Source organism: Canis lupus, chromosome 6 (genome assembly GCF_048164855.1).
Source record: "Canis lupus baileyi chromosome 6, mCanLup2.hap1, whole genome shotgun sequence".
Classification (NCBI taxonomy): Eukaryota; Metazoa; Chordata; class Mammalia; order Carnivora; family Canidae; genus Canis; species Canis lupus.
The window spans coordinates 40,078,846-40,099,171 of record NC_132843.1 but is presented as its reverse complement, the minus strand read 5'-3'; the positions used below and the strand labels follow the sequence as shown (position 1 = coordinate 40,099,171).

Here is a 20,326-nt window from a genome sequence, read left to right as displayed (position 1 = left end):
ACACGTTTTTCTTTTCTAATGCTAATCTGTAAGGATCCACTGGCCCAGGGCCTGACAGATAGAAGGTAGGGTACGAATGCATGGAGATTGGATGATGAGTCCCAGTTGGTCCTGTTAGCCCCAGCTTCTGGGAGGGTGCCTGAGGAGGATGACACGGGCCAGGTCTTGGAGAACACAGAGACTACGTTCCCAGCCACAGAAGGGTCTGGACGGACAGAAAGGAGGGGTCAGGAGATGGCTGGAGGGAAAAAGAAAGGAGCTCCCCGTGAAGGGGTCCTGACCAGGGCAGCTTTACGAGATGGGGGCCCAAGATTGGAGCAAGGGGTGTTAGGAAGAGGGGGACAGACGTATGAGTGGTCTCTGGGCAGAGCTGCCCAAGAAAGTCTGTTGAGAAGCACTTCAGCACTCTGGCCCTTTGTCTAACACTTTTCACCTTGACCCTCACTCCTCAGATGAACGCCTCACAGCTGAGGAAATGGATGAGCAGAGGCGGCAGAATGTGGCCTATCAGTACCTGTGCCGGTTGGAGGAGGCCAAGCGGTGAGCAGATGGCTGCCCCCTTCTGGTCCCCCTTTCCCACCCTGACCACCCCAGGCACCTACCCCCTCACCAATACAAAAGGACAAGAGTCCATTCTTCTCTCTCTCTCTCTCTCTAAGACTTTGTTTTGTTAGAGCAGTTTTGGGTTCAACATCAGGAGGAAGACTGAGATTTCCCATGTAACCCCTGTGCCCACACATACACAGCCTCCACTGTCAGCATCTGCAGGAGTGGCGCGTTTGTTACAACTGATGAATTCACCTTGACACATCGTCTCCCAAAGCCCATACTTGACCTTAGGGATCACTCTTGGTATCATGCACTCTGTGGGTTTGGACAAATGGCAAATGACACATATCCACCGTTAGAGTATCTTAGAGTGGTTTCATTGCCCTAAAAATCCTCTGCTCTGCCTCTTTGTCCTCCCATCTCACCCCTGGCAACCATTCCTTTTCTCCTGTCTCTAGAGTTTCTCCATAGTTGGACTCGTACAGCACAAGCCTTTTCAGACTGTCCTCTTTGACTTAGTAGTATGTGTTTGATGTTCCTCCAGGTCTTCTCGGGGCTTGACAGCTCATTTCTTTTTAGTGTTGAGTGATATTCCGTTGTCTGGATGGACCACAGTTTATTAATCCATCACCTACCGAAGGACATCTTGGTTGCTTCCAAGTTTTGGCAGTGAGGGATAAAGCTGCTATAAGCATTTATGTGCAGGTTTTGTATGGACATGTGTTTTATTTTATTTTTTTTAAGATTTTATTTATTTATTCATGAGAGACACACACAGAGAGAGGCAGAGACACAGGCAGAGGGGGAAGCAGGCTCCATGCAGGGAGCCCGACGTGGGACTCAATCCCAGGTCTCCAGGATCACACCCTGGGCCGAAGGCGGCGCTAAACTGCTGAGCTACCCGGGCTGCCTTGGACATGTGTTTTAACTCCTTTGGGTAAATACCAAGGAGCATGGTTGCTGGATCATATGGTAGGAGTATGTTTAGTTTTGTGAGAAATCATTAACTTGTCTTCAACATGGCTGCACCATTTTGTATTCCCAGCAGCTGTGACTAAAAGCCTGTTGCTGCATTTCCTCTCAGCGTCGGGTACTGTCAGCGGCCCAGAGTTCGGTTGTTCTGATAGGTGTACAGTGATATCTCATTGCTCTAATTTGCATTTCCCTGATGACATATGATGTGGAGCATCTTTGCAGATGCTTAGTTCCCATTTGAGTGTCTTCTTTGGTGAGGTGTCTGTTAATGGGTATCTGTGGCCCATGTTTTAATCCATTGCTTTTTCTTTTATTGTTGAGTTTTAAGAGTTCTTTGTGTGTGTGTGTGTTTGTTTTAGTAATTTTTACGCCCAACGTGGGGCTCAAACTCACAACTCTGAAATCAAGAGTCACATGCTTCACTGACTGAGCCAGCCAGGCACCCCTTCCTTTTTTATTTCAGATACTAGTCTTATCAGATATGTGTTTTGCAAATATTTTCTCCTACAGTGTGTCTTGTCTTCTCATTCTCTTTTCTAGAGCAGTTTTTTTTTTTTTTTAAGATTTTATTTATTTTATTTTATTCATGAAAGACACACAGAGATAGAGAGAGGCAGAGACACAGGCAGAGGGAGAAGCAGGCTTCATGCCAGGAGCCGGATGTGGGACTCGATCCCGGGACTCCAGGATCGCGCCCTGGGCCGAAGGCAGGCGCTAAACCACTGAGCCACCCAGGGATCCCCCTAGAGCAGAAGTTTTTCATTTTAATTAAGTCCAGCTTATCAATTATTTCTTCCAATGACTGTGTCTTTGGTGTTGTGTCTAAAAAGTTATTGCCTAGGGTTGAGGTGGGGGATTATGGCCAGGGGCCCCTGGCTGGCTCAGGCTATGGAGCATGCAACTCTTGTTTTGTTTTGTTTTTTAGATTGTATTTATTTATTTGACATTGCACAGGCAGGGGGAGCAGCAGATGGAGAGGGAGAAGCAGGTTACCCACTGAGCAGGGGAGTGCCAACCAGGTGTACCAAGCATGCAACTCTTGATCTCGGGGTCATGGGTTCAAGCCTGATGTTGGGCATAGAGATTTTTTTTTTTTAAATAAACTTAAAGGGCAGTCTGGGTGGCTCAGTGGTTGAGCGCCACCTTCAGCCTGATCTTGGAGACCTGGAATTGAGTCCTGAGTCGGGCTTCCTGCCTATGTCTCTACCTCTCTCTCTGTGTGTCTCATGAATAAATAAACAAAATCTTAAACAAACAAACAAACAAACTTGAAAAAATAAAACAAAAGTCATTGCCACACTGAAGGTCACCTGGGTTTTTCCCTGTGTTCTCTTCTAGGAGTTTTACAGTTTGGCATCTTACATTTAAATTGATGATACAGGGATCCCTGGGTGGCGCAGCGGTTTGGCGCCTGCCTTTGGCCCAGGGCGCGATCCTGGAGACCCGGGATCGAATCCCACGTCGGGCTCCCGGTGCATGGAGCCTGCTTCTCCCTCTACCTGTGTCTCAGCCTCTCTCCTCTCTCTGTGTGACTATCATAAATAAATAAAAATTAAAAAAAAAAATTGATGATACATCTTGAGTTGATTTTTGTGAAGGGTGTAAAGTGTATGTCTGGATTTATTTCTTTTGCATGTAGATGTCCAGTTGTTCTAGTGCCATTTGTTGAAGAGATGATCTCTGCTCCATTGGATTGCCTTTGCTCCTTTGTCGAAGATCAGCTGACTGTTGTTATGTGGATCTGTTTGTGGGCTCTCCATTCTGTTTGATACGTCTATCTGTTTTTTCACTGAGGCCATACTATCTTGATTACTGTGGCCAAGATGGGTGGTGTCAGTCCTCCAGCTTTGTTCTTTTCCTGCGATATGGTATTGACTATTCTGGATCTTTTGGCTCTCCATACAGACTTTAGAAACAGTACCTTTGATGTCCACAAAATAATTTGCTGGGAGTTTGTTTGAGATTTCACTGAATCCGTAGACCCAGTTGAGATGAACTAACATCTTGGCAGTATGGAGCCTTCCCATCCACGGGTGTGGGTTATCTTTCCATTTTTTTCTTTTTTTTTTTAAGTATTTGGAACCCAGTCACAAGTCTGTTTTTTTTTTTTTTTTTTTTTTTAAGATTTTATTTATTCATGAGAGACACAGAGAGAGAGAGAGAGAGAGAGGCAGAGACACAGGCAGAGGGAGAAGCAGGCTCCATGCAAGGAGCCTGATGTGGGACTCAATCCCGGGTCTCTAGGATCATACCCTGTAGCACTAAACCATTGTGCCACCGGGGCTGCCCTATCTTTCCATTTAGTTTGGTTTTCCTTTGATCTTATTCATTAGGGTTTCATAGTTTTCCTCAGAGGTCTTGTATATGTTTTGTTGGATTCATACCTAAGTGTTTCATTTTTGGGGAGCTAACAGAAATAGTATTGTGTTTAATTTCAAATCCTAAATTCTTCACTGCAGTATATTGGACAGCAACTGACTTGTATAGTAACCTTATGTCCCATGGCCTTGTGTGGTCACTTGTTAGGTCCCCGAGGCTGTGTCACCTTCTTTCAGATTTTCCACATAGACGGTCATGCCATCTGTGAGTAAAGGCAAAACCACATCCTTTTATCCCCCTACACACTTCAGTGTCTGTCTCTAAATGTATGGACATTTGCTCACATAATAACCACGATGCCATTTTAATACCCAGAGAAGTTATCCATTAATCCTTGGAAAATCAACACCAAGCCATTTTCAAATTTTCCTGATTGTCTGAAAAAATAACCTGTTTTTCAGTTGGCTTATTCAAATAAGGATCTAAAAAAGCTCACATGTTATGTTTGGTTGCTGTGTCTCTTGAATCTTCTTCAATCCAGAATAGCCCACTCCCCTTTCCAGTTCTTTATGTCATAACTGGGTGAAGAAACTGGCTCATCTGCCCTGCATTCTGGATTTGTCTGTTTGCTTTCTTGTGTCAAACAGTTTGTTTCTCTGTACCCCATGTTTCCTGCAAAGGGACGTTGGCTCTAAAGGCAGCATAAAATGCTTAGTTCTTTCCTCTTTTTTAAAAAATTTTTTAAAAAGATTTTATCTATCCATCCATGAGAGACACAGAGAGAGAGAGAGAGAGAGAGAGAGAGAGAGGCAGAGACACAGGCAGAGAGAGAAGCAGGTTCCACGTAGGGAGCCCGATGCGGGACTCGATCCCAGGACTCCAGGATCACACCCCAGGCCAAAGGCAGGCGTTCAACCGCTGAGCCACCCAGACGTCCCTAGTTCTTTCCTCCTTTTTTTTTTTTTTTTTTTTTAAGATTTTTGTTTATTTATTCATGAGAGACACAGAGAGAGAAAGGCATTGACACGGGCAGAGAGAGAAGCAGTCTCCATGTAGGGAGCCTGATATGGGACTAGATCCTGGGTCTCCGGGATCACAACCTGAGCTGAAGGCAGACACTTAACTGCTGAGCCACCCAGGCGTCCCTAGTTCTTTCCTCTTAATCAATAGTATATTTTTAATGTTCTCTAGAAAAGCAGATCACATGGGTAGACAGGAAATCAGTGGGGAAGTTTGGAGAACCCCTCTGAAGACCCTGATGCTCTCTCACACCACCATATTAACAATAGGCTTCCTGGGTCTACTCCCAGTGTGTTCACACTTGTTAGCTCAAGCAGCCCCTGCCACTGCCTCCTTGGTGGGGGTGCAGCCCACGCTGTCTTCAGTGTGCAGGTCACACAACAAGGCTCTGAGGGGTGAGGTGGAGGACATGGTGTGCAAGGCAGGTCTTCTAGTTCTGTGGCCTTTCTGTCCTTTTGTGCTGCTGCCAACAACCCACAACCTCTATCGTCATCAAAGCTGGTTTAGGGCTGTGTAGGTCATTCAGACAGATGTTACCCTCTAGGCCTGGGTTCTCAGAAAACACGCAAAATGAGAGAAGTGAGCAGATTTGGTATGGTGGGATAGGTGTGCCAACCAGACTGAGGCAGGGTCTAGCATGCAACAGGTAAGGGCCTCTCCAAAGCGGCGCCAGTTCAGGATCTGTCAGGGGATTTTCAGGGGTGGGCAGGGGCTGAGGACTGGCCATTCCAGTGTTTGGGGCAGCTTGGGATCAGGTGGGGACAGCCAGACGGGCAGAGAGGGGAGTGGAGAGTAGGGCAGGAGCTGAGGCAAGACTTGAAGGCCCCTCTCTGCCCAGGGAGGGGCGGGTGACAGGCACTCTCCTGCTCTTGCACTTTCAGCTGGATGGAAGCCTGCCTGAAGGAGGAGCTTCCTTCCCCGGTGGAGCTGGAGGAGAGCCTCCGGAACGGAGTATTGCTGGCCAAGCTGGGCCACTGTTTTGCACCTGCTGTGGTTCCCTTGAAGAAGATCTATGATGCGGAGCAGTTGCGGTATCAGGTAGGGAAGGGAGAGTTCTACCTTCCAGCTGCTTCTTCCCAAACTTCCCCTTCTCCCCAAAGCTGTGAGAGCAGGGTGACCACATAATTTATTGTCCAAGCCTGGACATGTTTGAGGATGAAAGGGGGTGCTAGCAATACCTGCACGGGGCCCACAGGAGTGGTGGGTGTCCCCCAGCCGGACACTGTGTGCTGTCTTTAGCAGCAAGGGACTCCTGCTAGGTGGGCCCTGAGATGCCCCTGAAGGACACTTCTAAGCAGACTTTTCTGTCCACGTGGACACTCAGAGGCTTGTGGCCTTGCCACCCTGATGGTACCCCTGGGCCCGCTGCCCCTTCCCTGTGCTGGACCAACCCAGCCTGTCTCTTCCTGTGTCACCTCCAAACTCCTCTTTACTAGGAAGCCTCCCTGGATTGTTAATCCCACCTTCTCAGATGTCCTGCTGTGTCAGTCATTCCTGGTGGTTTCTGTCTGTGTTTCTCTGGCCTGAGGGGCTAGGGGACAGAATATGGGAAACCAGGGTCCTCTGGCTCCCACCGCCTTCAAACCTCTGAGCTGTGCTCTAGGCTCTGCCCACAGGGAACCCCAAGAACTGTGGAAATAGATTCTTATCTCTTTCCTTCCCTTTCAGGCAACCGGCTTGCACTTCCGGCACACCGACAATATCAACTTTTGGCTGTCGGCAATAGCCCATGTTGGCCTGCCTTCGGTAACACTGGGCCTCAAGATTGGGGTTCATCTTTACTCTCCACCAGCACCTCACCCCTACATGCACACTTTGTCTCTCTGGCGCCCTCTGCCCCCACCATGTGTCTCTTAAACTAGCTTTATTGGAGGATTTTGATTGCAGATGCCCATCTCTCAACCATGCTCCTTGGCTCTGCCTCTCCTTCCTGTGGATGAGGGATGTGGAGGGAGGAGGAGGCTCCCTGACCTAAGCTGTGTTGTTCCCATTAGTGAGCCCCCATGTGGTGCAGGAGATGGACTCATATTAGCCAGCCTTCTTCCCACCAGAGTTTCATGGCATGAAGCAAGGGCATGCCATAGCCTGCATCCCTCAGTGGTGGACTCAGAAGCCTAGGCTCAAGGCCCCTGCTGGACACCTGTTGCATGTTCTCTCACTCTTTAGACCTCGTGTTTCTTGGTTCTAAAATGGGCATGGTGACCCCTGCCCTATCTGCCTGGTAAGGTTGTCAGAAGGACCAGATGATCTGCACAGTTCTCCTTTGTGCATTGTAAAGAGCAGTACAAGTTAAGGCATGATAGGACTCTACAGGGTTTCTTCCAGGGAACTGTGAGACTAGGGGGCGGCAGTAAAGAAAGTCTTGGTGGGAGGCAGGAGCAATAGAGGCCATCTGTCCTCAGTGAGACTGGAACACCATTAAGTCTCTAGATTTGGTCCTTATGAATCTAAAGTAGCCAAGAAGTTTTGGGGTCAGACCCATCATAGTCCCCAGGTAATGTGGGACACCATGCTTCAGAGGACTCGGTTCTTTGAGAGGCTACCGCTGATCAGAGGCCTCTGACTTAGAGACAGGGATGCATGCCCTACCCCCTCTGTGATCCTTGACAGTGTGTGCCTCATGGGCCCTCTGTGGGGCGATAGTCCAAGGCAAGGGGCAAGGGCTTGCTCTGTCTATAGGCTGGGTAGGGAGCCCCTTTCTCCTGGAGGATATGGCCTGCATCCTATAGCCTTGATAACCCTGCCTGGGGCTGTGTCTATGGCTGGGCTTTGGTTCAGTCTGTGGCCCCTGGGCCCTTCTGTAACACTTAGTGTGTGGGGGCAGTGCTGGCTGTAAACAGCTGGGGTGATTGACCCAGAAGCCCCAAGCGACAAAGGAGCACAGACCCAGGTAGGAGAGGAAGACCATTGCTCAGCCCAGCCCTCTGTAGCTGGTACTATGACCTGTCCAAAGGCAGTAACCAGCTGGCTTCCCCTCCAGACCTTCTTCCCGGAGACCACAGACATCTATGACAAGAAGAACATGCCCCGGGTGGTCTACTGCATCCATGCACTTAGGTGAGAGACCCCAAACTTTTGTCATCGAGTTTCCTCTCAGTGGATGCAACCATTGGTCGGTAACAAATGTTGGAGTGGGAAGGGGGGTGGGTACTCCATGAGGATCACTTCTTAGGAGAGTGAGACTTCAGATTTTTGTAGTTGTGTTTAGATTTATGTGCATTTTTAAAGAAGATTTTATTTATTAGAGAGCACGTGTGCATGTGCACAAGCAAGAGGGAGGGGCAGAGGGCAGAGGGAAAAGCAGGCTTTCCGCTGAGCAGGGGGCCCAACATGGGGCTCCATCCCAGGACCCCTGGATCATGACCTGAGCCCAAGGCAGACGCTTCACCAACTGAGCCCCCCAGGGGCCCTGATGTGCATGTTTGTGGATATGTCTGTCTTGTGACCTGTGGGGCTGAAGGAAAGGGCAGGAGGAGGGAAGGGTCTTCTGCTTGTGACTGGAGAACAAAGGAATCAAAACGGGACCCATCAAGAGTGTCACATGCAAGTCATTTAGTTTGAATGGTGACAGCTGTGTGGTGCTACCCATGGCCAGCCCTTGGCAACAAGCTGGCTGAACCTTAAAGTACCCAACCCGTTCCTTGGTCAGCCATGTTGCCTCTTCTTGACTTTATGTTCCATGTCCTTTCAAGGGGATGGGTGTGCTTGGCCCTGCAGTCTCTGCTTACTATGCCCTCTGTCTCTGAATGGTGACCTGCTCCTGCCACGTGCACTTCTCTGTGAGGTCCTGATCCCCCCCACCTCTTGAGCATCCCATTTATCTTCTGTAGCACTTATCTCGGGCTGGCTTCCAATAATGTCGCTCCCTGTGGATGGGAGGGCCTTGGGGGCAGCTACAGTAGTCCCCACATTCCAAGTCCCCATGTCCAGACCTACGTGTTCAGCGTGTCACCATAAAGAGGCCCAAAGCCTTCCCTTCTCTTCCAGTCTCTTCCTTTTCCGCCTGGGACTGGCGCCTCAGATACATGATCTGTATGGGAAAGTGAAATTCTCAGGTGAGCCCCCTCCTTCCGTAGCTGCTCATGTGGGCATGGTCTCGGGGACTCTGGCTCTGAGGAAAGGCATCTGTGCTCTTTGCAGCCGAGGAGCTCAGCAACATGGCCTCTGAACTGGCCAAATATGGCCTCCAGCTGCCTGCCTTCAGCAAGATTGGGGGAATTCTGGCCAATGAGCTGTCGGTGGATGAGGCTGCAGGTAGGGTCTGGGATCTACCATGCAAGGGGTGGGCTCAGTGAGAATAGGAGGACACCGAGCCTCGGATGGATTCTGGATGCCTCCCATCTGTTGGCAGGGCTGCCAGGCCTCCCGGATGGAAAAGGGGGTTGATGTCATTGGCCTGCGGCTGGTTGTACTGTAGTGGCCTGGGGTTTGTCTGGCCCCCTGACCTTGTTTCCACACTCCTTCCAGTCCACGCAGCTGTCCTTGCCATCAACGAGGCTGTGGAGCGAGGGGTGGTTAAGGATACCCTGGCTGCCTTGCAGAATCCCAGTGCTCTGCTGGTGAATCTTCAAGAGCCTCTGGCACCCATCTACCAGGAGCTGCTGGCCCAGGCCAAGGCGGAGAAGGCTGCCAGTGCCCAGACCCACGTAAGGAGGAGCCTCAGGTGCTAAGAGCCAGGTGGCCTAAAAACCCTCCAGGGGATAGGACTCCTATCTGTCCTGTCACCACGCCCCAGAATTGCTAAGAGAAACTGTCGCTTATGGGTTATCGTAGACAAACGAGAGAGGCACCTGGGAGGATAATGAGGATTCAGAGGAGAAGGCAGGAGAGGGCTTCTGGGGGCTGGACGTTCAGGACAGGATGATACCAGACAGGAGATGCTGAAGGTGGGCTTGGAGCCCTAGGTTCTCCAGATTCCTTCTGACCACACTGACCTTTGGCCTGGGAAGGCCCCAGAGGAGGAAAAATTTATAGTCAGGGAGGGAGGAGCAGGAGAAGATGGGGCTGGTTTCCCAGGTCTCACTCTTTGTGCAGGATGGTGGGGAGAGCTGGGACCTGTATGACTGCTTCCTGACTCAGGCTGAGATCCAGGGCAACATCAACCACGTCAACGGTAAAAGAGAGATGGGCCAGGAGGGCTTTGGGGTGCTCTCGGGGGTGGCTCTCAGCCCAGAGGCCCTATGGCCTTGCTTAGGCCAACCCTTGTCTCAGGGAATGATCCAAGGCAAAAAGCAACGTGTACTGTTTTATGGCTATGTGTCTAGAGAGGTGTCCCCATCTAGGGAGTTCTGTTTGAATGGAGATCTGTAGAGAGGGTAGAGGCAAAGGGCAGGCCTTCCAGCTCCAAAGGCAACTGGACTAGGGTCCTCAAAAAGGAGATGTGAGAAATGGATGGAGGAGAGGACGTGGCAGGAAGTGCTAGAAGGCTCAGGATGGAGGGGGCATCTGCCTGTTTGGGGCAGTTTGTCCTCAGGGTCTAGGGACCCTGTGTGGGAAGGCTGTGGAGATCCCACTGAGGATTTGGGACTGGAGTGGGGTGGAGGGAGCTCTGGACTGGCAGGAAGAATAGGGCTGGGCTTTCACACGTTGTCCACTGTGGAGTCTTGGTCTTTTGCAGTCCATGCGGCTCTAGAAGTTGTTGATGATGCGCTAGAAAGACAGAGCCCTGACGCCTTGCTGGAGGCCCTTCTGGACCCTGCCCTGGCCCTGCGAGGGGTCAGGAAAGACTTCACCAACTGGTACTTGGAACAGCTGAGCTCAGACAGAGAACAGAAAGCGCAGGTCAGGCTCTATTACCTGCCACCTGCTCAATCGGCTGTGGGATGGGGGTGAGCCTCTTCCATAGGCGTCACCTCTGTCACCTCCTGGTATTCAGTCAGTGCTGACTATGTGTGTAAATGATTACATCACCCCAAAGCCTAGTGGCCTAGACTGACTGGGGTGGAGGGGTACCCAGGGGTAGCCTGATGAGCAGTGACAGGCTCCCCTGTTAGCAAAGAAGGGCCTCAGCTTGGCAGTCCCGTCTTCATGGCTGTTGGCTTTCTCCCTGATGTGATGTCCGTGTTGTCTGGGTAGTTATTTCAATGCCTGCTGGGTAAGGAGGAGACAGAGGCTTGAGGCAAGGTGTTGGGGGGAGCTGAGAGCGTGTGTTGGCAGCTCCTACAGGCGTTCATGGCCCAGCACTCCCTTCTGTTTCATTCCTTCCCTCCCCAGGAGTTGGGCCTGCTGGATCTTCTGGAAAAGGAGGAGGTCCAAGCTGGTGTAGTTACAGCCAACATGAAGGGTGATGAGGAACAAGCCAGTAAGTCACCTCCAGGCTGAGGTGTGGATGGGGCCCATCACTGCCGCCTCTGACCCTTGACTGGCTTCTATGCAGGGTGGTGCAGAGTGCCATCGGAGTTTGCAACCCCAGCCTCGTGTGGGGTTGTATGCCCAGGCCCAGGCTGCCTAGAGGCACATGACAGGTTCATGAAGGCTCTGGGGTGACAACAGTCCATCCTGCCTGCTGGCTCTGGGGCTCTGGGGCTCTGTCCCTGTAAGTGGATACTTTCAACCTGCTTGAATCCATTGGCTTCTCAAATGTAGCGATTTCCCAGATGAGAGAAAAAATCATGATCCCACTCAGTTCTCCTTAAAAATCGATGTGTACAAATATAATTCTTTATTGGAAGAGCATGTTGGTGATGTGTTCTTCCTGGGGGTCAGCCCACCCACAGCAGGAGCTAGGCCACGCAGAGTGCAGGGGCCCGAGCCCTAGCCCGGGGCCGCCAGCCCTGTTCTAGTCGCTAGCTGCTTGTGGTCGCTCAGCTCTCTCATTGCCGGAGTGCACAGGCCTGATGCTCACATCTTTGCTGCACATCTGCAGGTCTTCCTGGGCTCCTCTGTGCTTCAGCCTCAACTTTGGTCCCATCTGCTCAGTGAGGCAGATGAGACCTGCAGGTCTCCCTCCCCCTTCCACCCCTGCTAGCTGCCCAGACAGGCTGCACTTCCCCGGCAGCCTGGCCTGCCCCACCGCCAGGCCCCTGGTTGTCTGGGTTTTGTTTCTTGCACACTGTCACCCATGAAGAGCGGGCGACAGCATCCTCCAGCACTGCCTCCACTGCTTCCGTCCTCCTTCTCCCACCAGGACCCCTCCTCTCCCAACTGCCAGAGTTCTGGGGGAGGGAAGGCAGCGCTGATATGGACTGACTGGTCTTCATATCCTCATTTCTCCCCAGGAGATCTATCTCCTTGATGGCAGCACCCAGATCTGCCTGGCATTTTACAAGCCCTTGCATTTGAGATGCACACATGCCCCACTTACTCCTGCGTTTTGTGCCCAAATGGCTCCACTTTGGGGCTGGTTGTTTATCCCTCCTTGCTGTCAGCAGGATTTGGCCCCTGGGGCCCCTTGACTGACTGTTCTTAGCTACACTCCACAGTCTCTTGTCTGTCTTGTCACCTCCACCAGGGCGGCCATTCTGTTACCTGCCAAGCTGCCGATCTCTAGGCCTGACAAATTGCTTCTTCCAGTGCTTTGTACAGTGACCTGGCACTTCTTCCTCCTAAATACTTAGAAACTTATTTTGAATTTAGCAGAAGACAGAGTAGTTGTAGTTTTTTTGAGATTTATTTATTTGAGAGACAGAGAGCATGCGTGTCCACGCACAGGAGGGGGCAGCGGGAGAGGACCCAAGCAGACTCCCCGCTGAGCACTGACTCAAGGCTCGATCCCACGACTCTGAGATCATGACCTGAGCTGAAACCAAGAGTTGGATGCTAACTGACTGCACCACCCAGCCGCCTCAAGGCAGAACAACTTTGAAGGAGCAGTTGCAAAGCCATTACCCCTCAGAGACCCCTAGTAGCAGCTGGTTAGCCAGGAAAGTAGGATGGGCCCCAGGTGCCCAGCCTGTACAGGCCTCTCCCTCCTCCCCTGCAGTGTTCCAGGCCGTGTGCAGGATCAATAGAGCCATCCAGAAGGGAGTGGCAGCCGATACTGTGAAGGAGCTGATGTGCCCAGAAGCCCAGCTGCCTCCAGTGTATCCCTCTGCCTCGGCTGTGTACCAACAGGAGCTGACGGCGCTCCAGCAGCAGCGGGGAGGGGTGAGCCCCAGGAGCCATGGGGGGCCCAGGACAGTCAGTGCAGAGCACCCTCAGAGGGATCCAGATAGTTGCAGGGAGGGAGAAGTGGATGTTGTCAGGGACAGAGGACTTCAGACTAGGGAATGGAAGGACCAGAGCTGGGACTAAGTCTGGGAAGGCTTCCTAGAAGAGAGGACACCTGTGAAGAATCAGACCCACAGCAGGGAATTTTAGAGCATGACCCCGGGCATAGCCCTCAGGAAGGGCGCTGTCTCCACAGTGGCAAGTGGTATGAGGCACAGAAGGCAAGTACCAGCAGGTAAACACAGGAACCCTGCCCATGGATGTCAAAGTGGGGGTAACTTCCAGCTCTGTGCCTCCTTGCCATGTGTCCTCAGGCAAGCAGGTTACTTGTCTGCTCCTCAGCTCATATGTGAAGTGGGAGCAGTAACATACCACATGGGACTGTGAGGATTCAACAGTCACCGTATGCATTAGTGATGAGCCTGGCATGTAAGCTCAGCTGCTGGAATTCTTGGTGGCCATCTTCTGTCTGTGGAGGACTGGATGGTGCTCAGGCATGGAGAGCAGCACACGCTAGGGTTTAGGAAGGGGGAAGCCTGGGCCGAGAAGTGGAGCCAGGGCCTCGCACACTTCCCAGTGTGGCTAGGAACCAGAAGGGGGGCCACAGTTAAGCGTGGGCCCTGGAACCGGGGGGCTAGGTTTAACTTCCCTTCCTGTGGGCCCATCTGTGAATGAGGGGTTTTGATAGCCCTCCCCCCCCCCCCCCCACTGGCTTGTTATAAAGACAAGTGAAAATGTGTGAGGCACTTACACACTGGGCACACAGGGAGCTCGTTCTCAGGTAGCAGATACAATTAGTCAGTGAGTGAATGAATCCGCTGGGGCTTGGGATAGAGACCGGGATGTTGGGGAGCCTTGGGGGCAGGATGGCGGTGGCCCCAAGCCTTCACTGCCCCATGGGAATCGGAGCTTCCTGTTGCAGGAGCTGGGCCATGAGGAGCTCTTTGTGGCTATGGAAATGCTGTCAGCTGTGGTCCTGATCAACAGGGCCCTGGAGGCTGGCGATGGCGACAGCTGCTGGAGTAGCCTGGTGAACCCCACCACGGGCCTGGCCGAGGTGGAAAGAGAGAACGCTCACCGGTGAGAACTGTTTAACCACTTGTCTAGGAGGAAGCAGGTGGAGGCAAGACTCCATTCTGCTTGGAGACCAGCCTTCTGGGCCTGCCCTGCCCCTGGGCCCAGACTCCCTCTGGGTCTGTCCGCAGTTCCTTGGCCTGTGGCTCATCCTGGGAGTGGGGGGCTCAGTCATCCCCTCTTCCTCCATGTTGTGTGCTTCCTAGTGGAGGTCTGAGTACCACCCAGTGTCAGGTACTTTCCCAGGTACTAGGAAACAGCAGTGAACAAAACGAAGTTCCTGCTCTCATCCAACCAACGTGCTAGTGGAAGGGGACCGAAAGGGGGGACAAGCCATGACCAAAACCAGAAGGGGCCAAGGGTACAAAGGGTAGGATATGCTGGGGGTTATGGAAGGCCCTGTTGGTAAGGGGGTTTGGAGAGACCTCAGGGCCTCTGATTACTAGGGGGCCATACAGGGCACAGGCCCAGAGCCAGTTGTGCACTTGGTGTGTCCAGGGACGCCAGGAAGTCATGAGGCAGGGTAACACGAGGAGAGCGACAGGGTGAGCTACACCATAGCCGTGGCTTTCCCTTTGAGTGAGAAGGTTGCAGTGCAGAGAGGCCGATTCAAGCTACCATTGCCAGGCTCACTATGGTTGCTGTGCTGAGGACAGGCTCTGGGGTGGACAGAGGCAGCCTCTAGGCCAAGTGTGAGGGACTCTTGGCCAAGGGTGGTGGCTGTTGAAGTGGCGAAGGGGAGTCCGGATTTGGATCTGTTCCCAAAGCAGATCTGCCTGGATTTGGCTGTGTGTGGACCTGGGCTATGAGGGGGAGAGTGGTTGGTTGTGACCCGTGGACCTGGGCTGAGAGAGTGGTCAGGTGTGACATCAAGATCTTTGTCCTCAGAGGTTGGAGTGAATGTTGACCAAAGGGGTAGGACTGGGAGACTCAGGCTGTTGGGGGGGCAGTGGTTTGGGGGGTCAGGTGTGAGTGGTCAGGTGTGGGTGCTCATCGGGCAATCTTGGGCAGGTGGGCGGAGGCAGCTGGTGTGCTCTGGGAGGCATTAGGACATGGCACCTCAAGCCCTGAGGTCAGGATCAGATATGGAGACAGAGCGGTGGGAGGCTCCGGCTGTGAGGGTGGGGAGGAGCCAGCACAGGCTTTGAAAGAAAGACCAACAAGGTGAGAAGGGAACCAGGAAAATGTAATGAGTGGGAAGCCAAGCAACATGTTCTGACTTGCCCTGACTTCTGGCTGCTGTCGTCCCTGCTGCTCACCTACTTCCACCCCCACCCCACCCCCACCCCCACCGCCAGTTACTTTGATGCTCTGGTGGAGCTGCGACATGAGCGCATGCCAGACGGGGTCACCCTGAGCTGGAATGACCTGCAGGCCACCGTGTACCAAGTCAATGCCCAGGTCCAGGAAGAGACCAACCGTGAGTGGAGTCCAGGGTGGATGGGGGCAGCCCATCCCTGACTGTACATCTAGGCCCTCTGCCCACCTAGATCTGTCTTTCCTAGAGATCCTTGCGGTCAGCCTCATCAATGAGGCTCTGGACCAGGGCAGCCCCAAGAAGACTCTGTCTGCCCTTCTGCTTCCCTCGGCTGGCCTGGACAATGTCAGCCTTGCTGTCGCCCCTCGGTATCATCTCCTCCTTGTGGCAGCCAAGAGGCAGAAGGCCCAGGTGAGGGCTGGAGTGTCTGGGTTGGTCGCCGGAGCAGGAAGAGCATCCCCCGTGGGTAGAGCTGTGCCCAGGATGCACCCTGGGAGGGCCCAGTCTGATGACCCAGTTCCTTCTGGGGGTGGAGGCAGGAGGGGCCATGGGGCGGGGGGCACCAGCCCGAGCTCCAGCTGCCAGCATGCTGGGAATGATGGGGCCTTATGGTGGGTTGACCCTGTGCGTGGCTCTCACAGTTTACTCCCCTGCAGATGTGTGGTGATATCGAACTTCTCTCTGGGTCAGGGCTTCAGGGAGACAGTAGGACAGCAGGATTGGGTTCTTCCTCTGCCGGGCATTGTTTGTGCGCCTTACAAATGTGGTGGGTTCAGGAGAAAGTGCTTTAGAATGTGGCCTGGAACATAGTGCTTGATCAAATGTTTGTCTAGAAAGTTCCATCTGCTAATGAATGTTAGGAGGGAGCAGAGTCTGGGGTTGGGGTGAGGTGAGCCATAAGGGTGAGGGGACCAGCCTGACCATGTGGCAGGCACAGGCTCACTCAACCCATGGTTGCGTATAATCCAGGCCCCACCTGGTTTGGTAGAATAATTCGGAGCAGGAATGGGCCAGACAGGGTGGAGGTTGGGGTTGGGGTCGGGGTCATCCTGAGAAGGAGGGTGTGTGTTGGCACAGGGGAATGGGGCGCTGAGGCACAAGGGCAGGAAAGTGAGTTGCTCGGAGGGTGGAAGAGGATTCTGGGAGCGCTGTGGCCAAGCTGAGTTGATGCTTGGCCAGCCTGAAGGCAGGCCTGGAGAGAGCCTTCTGAGCCTGGCAGCAGCCCTAGGAAGCAACAAGGCCACACCAGCATGCGGCAGGTGGGAGGAGTGGACACTGCTGTCCTGCCTGTACCTTGGTCCTTGGGCAGCTGAGCCTGGAGCCATCTCTCTCAACTTCTTAGGCGACAGGGGACCCTGGGGCAGTGCTCTGGCTGGAAGAGATCCGCCAGGAGGTGCTTAGAGCCAACCAGGACACAGACGCTGCGCAGAGAAGTATGTGGCAGTCCAGGGGAGGTGGGCTCCTCACCCCCTCTGTGGGGAGGTGGTCCAGAACCAGAGCAGGACCTCGTTGCTTCCCTGGACAATAGCTCTCCTAGTAGCTGGGCAGGAGAGTCTTGAGGGCTGAGGGCCCACGGTTCACTCTTACTTCCATCCACACCACACCTTTCCACGGGTACTTGCCCCCGAAGTGTGAGCGTGTGACATCAGGTGGTAGCCAAAGGTCTGTCCTGTCTTGTGCTGGTAGCTGGAGTTTGGGGTCCCGATGTCAGCTCTGGCTTTGAGGACAAGCAGACAGGATCAGTGTGCACCCACACCAGCGTTTCTGAAACCACACCAGCTGGTGTGGGTGCTGGTTGTGTCGATCCATAGTGTCTGGAGTCCCTTTGTCCACCTGTCTGACATGAAGCCAGCTGCTGCACTTCTTGGACTTTATTTTCTTCTTTAGAAACCGTCTTGAGGTTCTCTGTTTGTATTCTGCTTTTGAACTCCTGTACAAGCGTTGGAGCTGTCCTCTTAACCCAGCCCAGCAGGCCCCATGATGCCTCCCTCCAGGAAGCCTTCCTTGACTGCTGCTTTTCCCTCCAGGCACAGCTACATGCTGCTATTTTCATCTGTCTACATCCACACGAGGAGGTTCCCTGTCCTTCCATCAGATAGGGGGTTTGGTGTCCCCTTTTCCTGAATCCCTCCCCCATGGACAGGACAGGGCCCATGGGAGGGACTTGGGAAAGGGTAAGGACCAACCACTCCCTCCCCATGCCCCTGGCAGTGGCTCTCGGTGTAGCCGCCATCAATCAGGCCATCAAGGAGGGCAAGGCAGCCCAGACAGAGCAGGTGCTAAGGAACCCCACTGTGGCCCTCCGAGGGGTGGTTCCCAACTGTGCTGACAGCTATCAGCGGGCCCTGGAAGGTGCCATGGCAAGGAAGCGGTACCCAGGTAATGGCCCCAGCCTCACCCTCTGCTCCTCTGCCTGCCCCAGCCACCTCTTGGCCTCCTCTGAGCCTTCTCTCCTTACTTGGCTTCTGCTCAGGAGACACAGCTTTCTGGGTCCAGCACAACATGAAGGATGGCTCTACCTACTACTTCCACCTGCAGACCTTCCAGGGCACCTGGGAGCGGCCCTCTGGCTGTCGCCTTAATATGTCCCACCTGACTCGGGAGGAGATCCAGGTTGGCAGAGCCCCTGTGAGGGAGAGGGCCAGAGAGGGGACTCCCTGTGGCAGAGGCTCCTGCTGGCTGGGGTGCTGGCTGCACCCCTGTAGGGGAGGGAGAGAGTTCCCTGCAGCAGAGGCCTCACCCGTTGGAGTGCCACAAGTTCTCTCTCTCACTTCCACAGTCAGCCATCACCAAGGTTACCGCTGCCCATGACCGCCAACAGCTCTGGAAGGCCAACGTCGGCTTTATTATCCAGTTCCAGGCCCGTCTGCGTGGCTTCCTTGTCCGGGAGAAGTTTGCTGAGCAGTCCCACTTTCTGAGGACCTGGCTGCCAGCGGTCATCAAGATCCAGGTGGCAAGCTCTGGCCTTCAGAGTTGTCAGGGCCTGGGCTTATCTGAGCTTCAGGGTTTCCTTCCTTCCTGCTTTGTGCTGAGTAGAGTGAGGATGATCTTCTGGCCTCTGAACAGTAGGGGTTATGAGCATGCCATGTAGAGCCTAGATTGCCTGGGTCTGAGTCCCAGCTCCACCACAAGTAGCTAGCTGTGTGACCTCGACAGGCACTTACTCTCAGCCAGTGTCCCCATCTGCAGAGTGGGAACATGAACATTGTGACATGCTCCATATGGGGTGCTCGTGAGGATTAAGGAAGGCAGTGGCATCTGAACAGTGCCTGGCTGGCAGGCAAGAACATGGGCAGGTGCCAGTTACTGTCCCCAGGGCAAGAACTGCTTTGTCAACTCCCTGCGGGGAGGTAAGAGTGAGATTTGGTAAGCCATCGGGCATCGGACACAGGAAGAGGATACCCTGGGGGCTAAACAGGAAAGGGTGGACCAGCCACAAGGGGAAGAGCCCTTGTCTTTTCTCTCCTGCTAGCCCTTTCCATTCATATTCTGACCTGTGGCTGGTCCAGTGCGGCCTTGAGGCAGGACCCACAAGTGACTGGGAAGATGTGCCTCCGCCAACCATTTTACAAGCCAGGAAAGATGGGAGTTGAGCAGAGACCTCCTCAGGTAGATGTGACCTACAGGTTGTGCAGAAGTGTGAGAAGTTCCTTTTGAATGAACACTGCATACCTGGTATACAAGGATGCCACCTGGCCCAAGGCAAGGACAGGAGATGGATGGGAGACACACTGAGGAGTGACCACATCTCCTCTGGCAGGACCTAGGGAATGGCTGACAGTGGATGCTGTGGTGGTGGGGACACAGAGGCAACCCCAAGAGCGGCGTGTGGGAGGGATGGGCACATGGCTCTGGAGTCCGAGTCACCATGTGTGTGGGTTTGTGACGGAGGGCTCAAGCTTTACAGTCAGAGGCTGGAATTTGCCTCCTGGTACTTCTGGGTCGTACGGCCTTGGGCAACTCTCCTGAGCCTACTCCAACACAGTTTCCTTAATCACAGTGACGCATTGATTGTGCAGGTTTAGCAAGAAAGTATGTAATGCTAGGTGCAGTGAGCACTCCACTGGTGGTAGCCATTATCACATGTTAAATTGCAGGGCGTCAGTCCCAGAACTCAGTGCAGAACCTTAGTGATTAGCATTTAGTGGTCTGATCATAAGGATTCCTCCATCTTGAGCCTGGGCTGGGATTTCACACCCAAATTAAAGAGCTGAAAAGCCACAGTAATAGTGGGAGAGGGGAAGGGGTTAGAGGGCACATGTGCTGCCAATGCTGGAGCTGTATGGGCTCTGGCCTGGGTCCTGGGAACCAGGGAAAGGGAGAGGTGGCCCAGAGCATCGGGCCACCTGTCCTCCAGCTGTAGGGAAGAGTCAGGAATGGGGCTGCTGGGGTGTGCTGAGACTTGAACCTCTCCTGGAAGCTCTGAGCCTAGCTGAACCCTCAGATCAAGTCCTGACCTCTGACCAGTCCAGACTGGGAGGCCTCTTCTCTAAGGGGGAGCTGTGTATGGGCTGCTGGGGGAAGAGCCGAGAGGGGCTCCTCCACTCCTCACCGCAGCAGCTGTCCAGAGGGACAGCCTGCCCCTGGAGAAGGAGACGAAGCTGTGCTGAGGGAAGGCGGGGGGTGGGTCTTTCTGGTCTCCAGACTAGGGGGGACAGCTACTGTCCTGAGGGCACACTGCCTCTTACATCCTGGCTCAACAGAGTGACAGGGTTAGCCCCAGGGGTGGAGCCCAGCCAGGAGAGCTGGCTTTAGGAAGGGCTGGGGGGATAATTGGTCAAAAGGAGATGCTCTGGACACACCAGCCCATTACGGATTCCGTGCTGGAGAATTGTCCAGGCCTGAGCATCCAGGAGATGTTTCACGTGGGTCCTAAATGACACGAAAGATTTCAGGGGTAGAAAGGGCTGGGAATCAGGGTAAAGGCCATAAACAAAGGTTCAGAGAAGAAAGTGCAATGTCTGATGTGGCTCAAGTCGCTAA

At 53.4% G+C, this 20,326-nt stretch overlaps 1 protein-coding gene across 8 annotated transcripts in view; it reads left to right on the top strand.

Moving 5' to 3' along the window:
• IQGAP3 (IQ motif containing GTPase activating protein 3) overlaps positions 1–20,326 on the top strand; it is a 38,227-nt gene that overhangs the window by 2,303 nt on the left and 15,598 nt on the right. For 6 of the 8 annotated variants that reach the window (XM_072829982.1, XM_072829981.1, XM_072829985.1 and 3 more), the window contains exons 2-19: positions 453–540; positions 5,745–5,901; positions 6,532–6,609; positions 7,844–7,920; positions 8,833–8,918; positions 9,004–9,117; positions 9,331–9,509; positions 9,898–9,976; positions 10,481–10,644; positions 11,077–11,164; positions 12,785–12,948; positions 13,934–14,091; positions 15,384–15,505; positions 15,591–15,754; positions 16,686–16,776; positions 17,555–17,722; positions 17,817–17,956; positions 18,123–18,293. In XM_072829982.1, coding sequence (XP_072686083.1) covers positions 453–540; positions 5,745–5,901; positions 6,532–6,609; positions 7,844–7,920; positions 8,833–8,918; positions 9,004–9,117; positions 9,331–9,509; positions 9,898–9,976; positions 10,481–10,644; positions 11,077–11,164; positions 12,785–12,948; positions 13,934–14,091; positions 15,384–15,505; positions 15,591–15,754; positions 16,686–16,776; positions 17,555–17,722; positions 17,817–17,956; positions 18,123–18,293 — 2,288 coding nt within the window. Of the gene's footprint in view, positions 1–33; positions 66–452; positions 541–5,744; positions 5,902–6,531; positions 6,610–7,843; positions 7,921–8,832; positions 8,919–9,003; positions 9,118–9,330; positions 9,510–9,897; positions 9,977–10,480; positions 10,645–11,076; positions 11,165–12,784; positions 12,949–13,933; positions 14,092–15,383; positions 15,506–15,590; positions 15,755–16,685; positions 16,777–17,554; positions 17,723–17,816; positions 17,957–18,122; positions 18,294–20,326 lie in introns of all 8 variants that reach the window. The other 2 variants (XM_072829986.1, XM_072829983.1) reach the window with 2 other exon arrangements.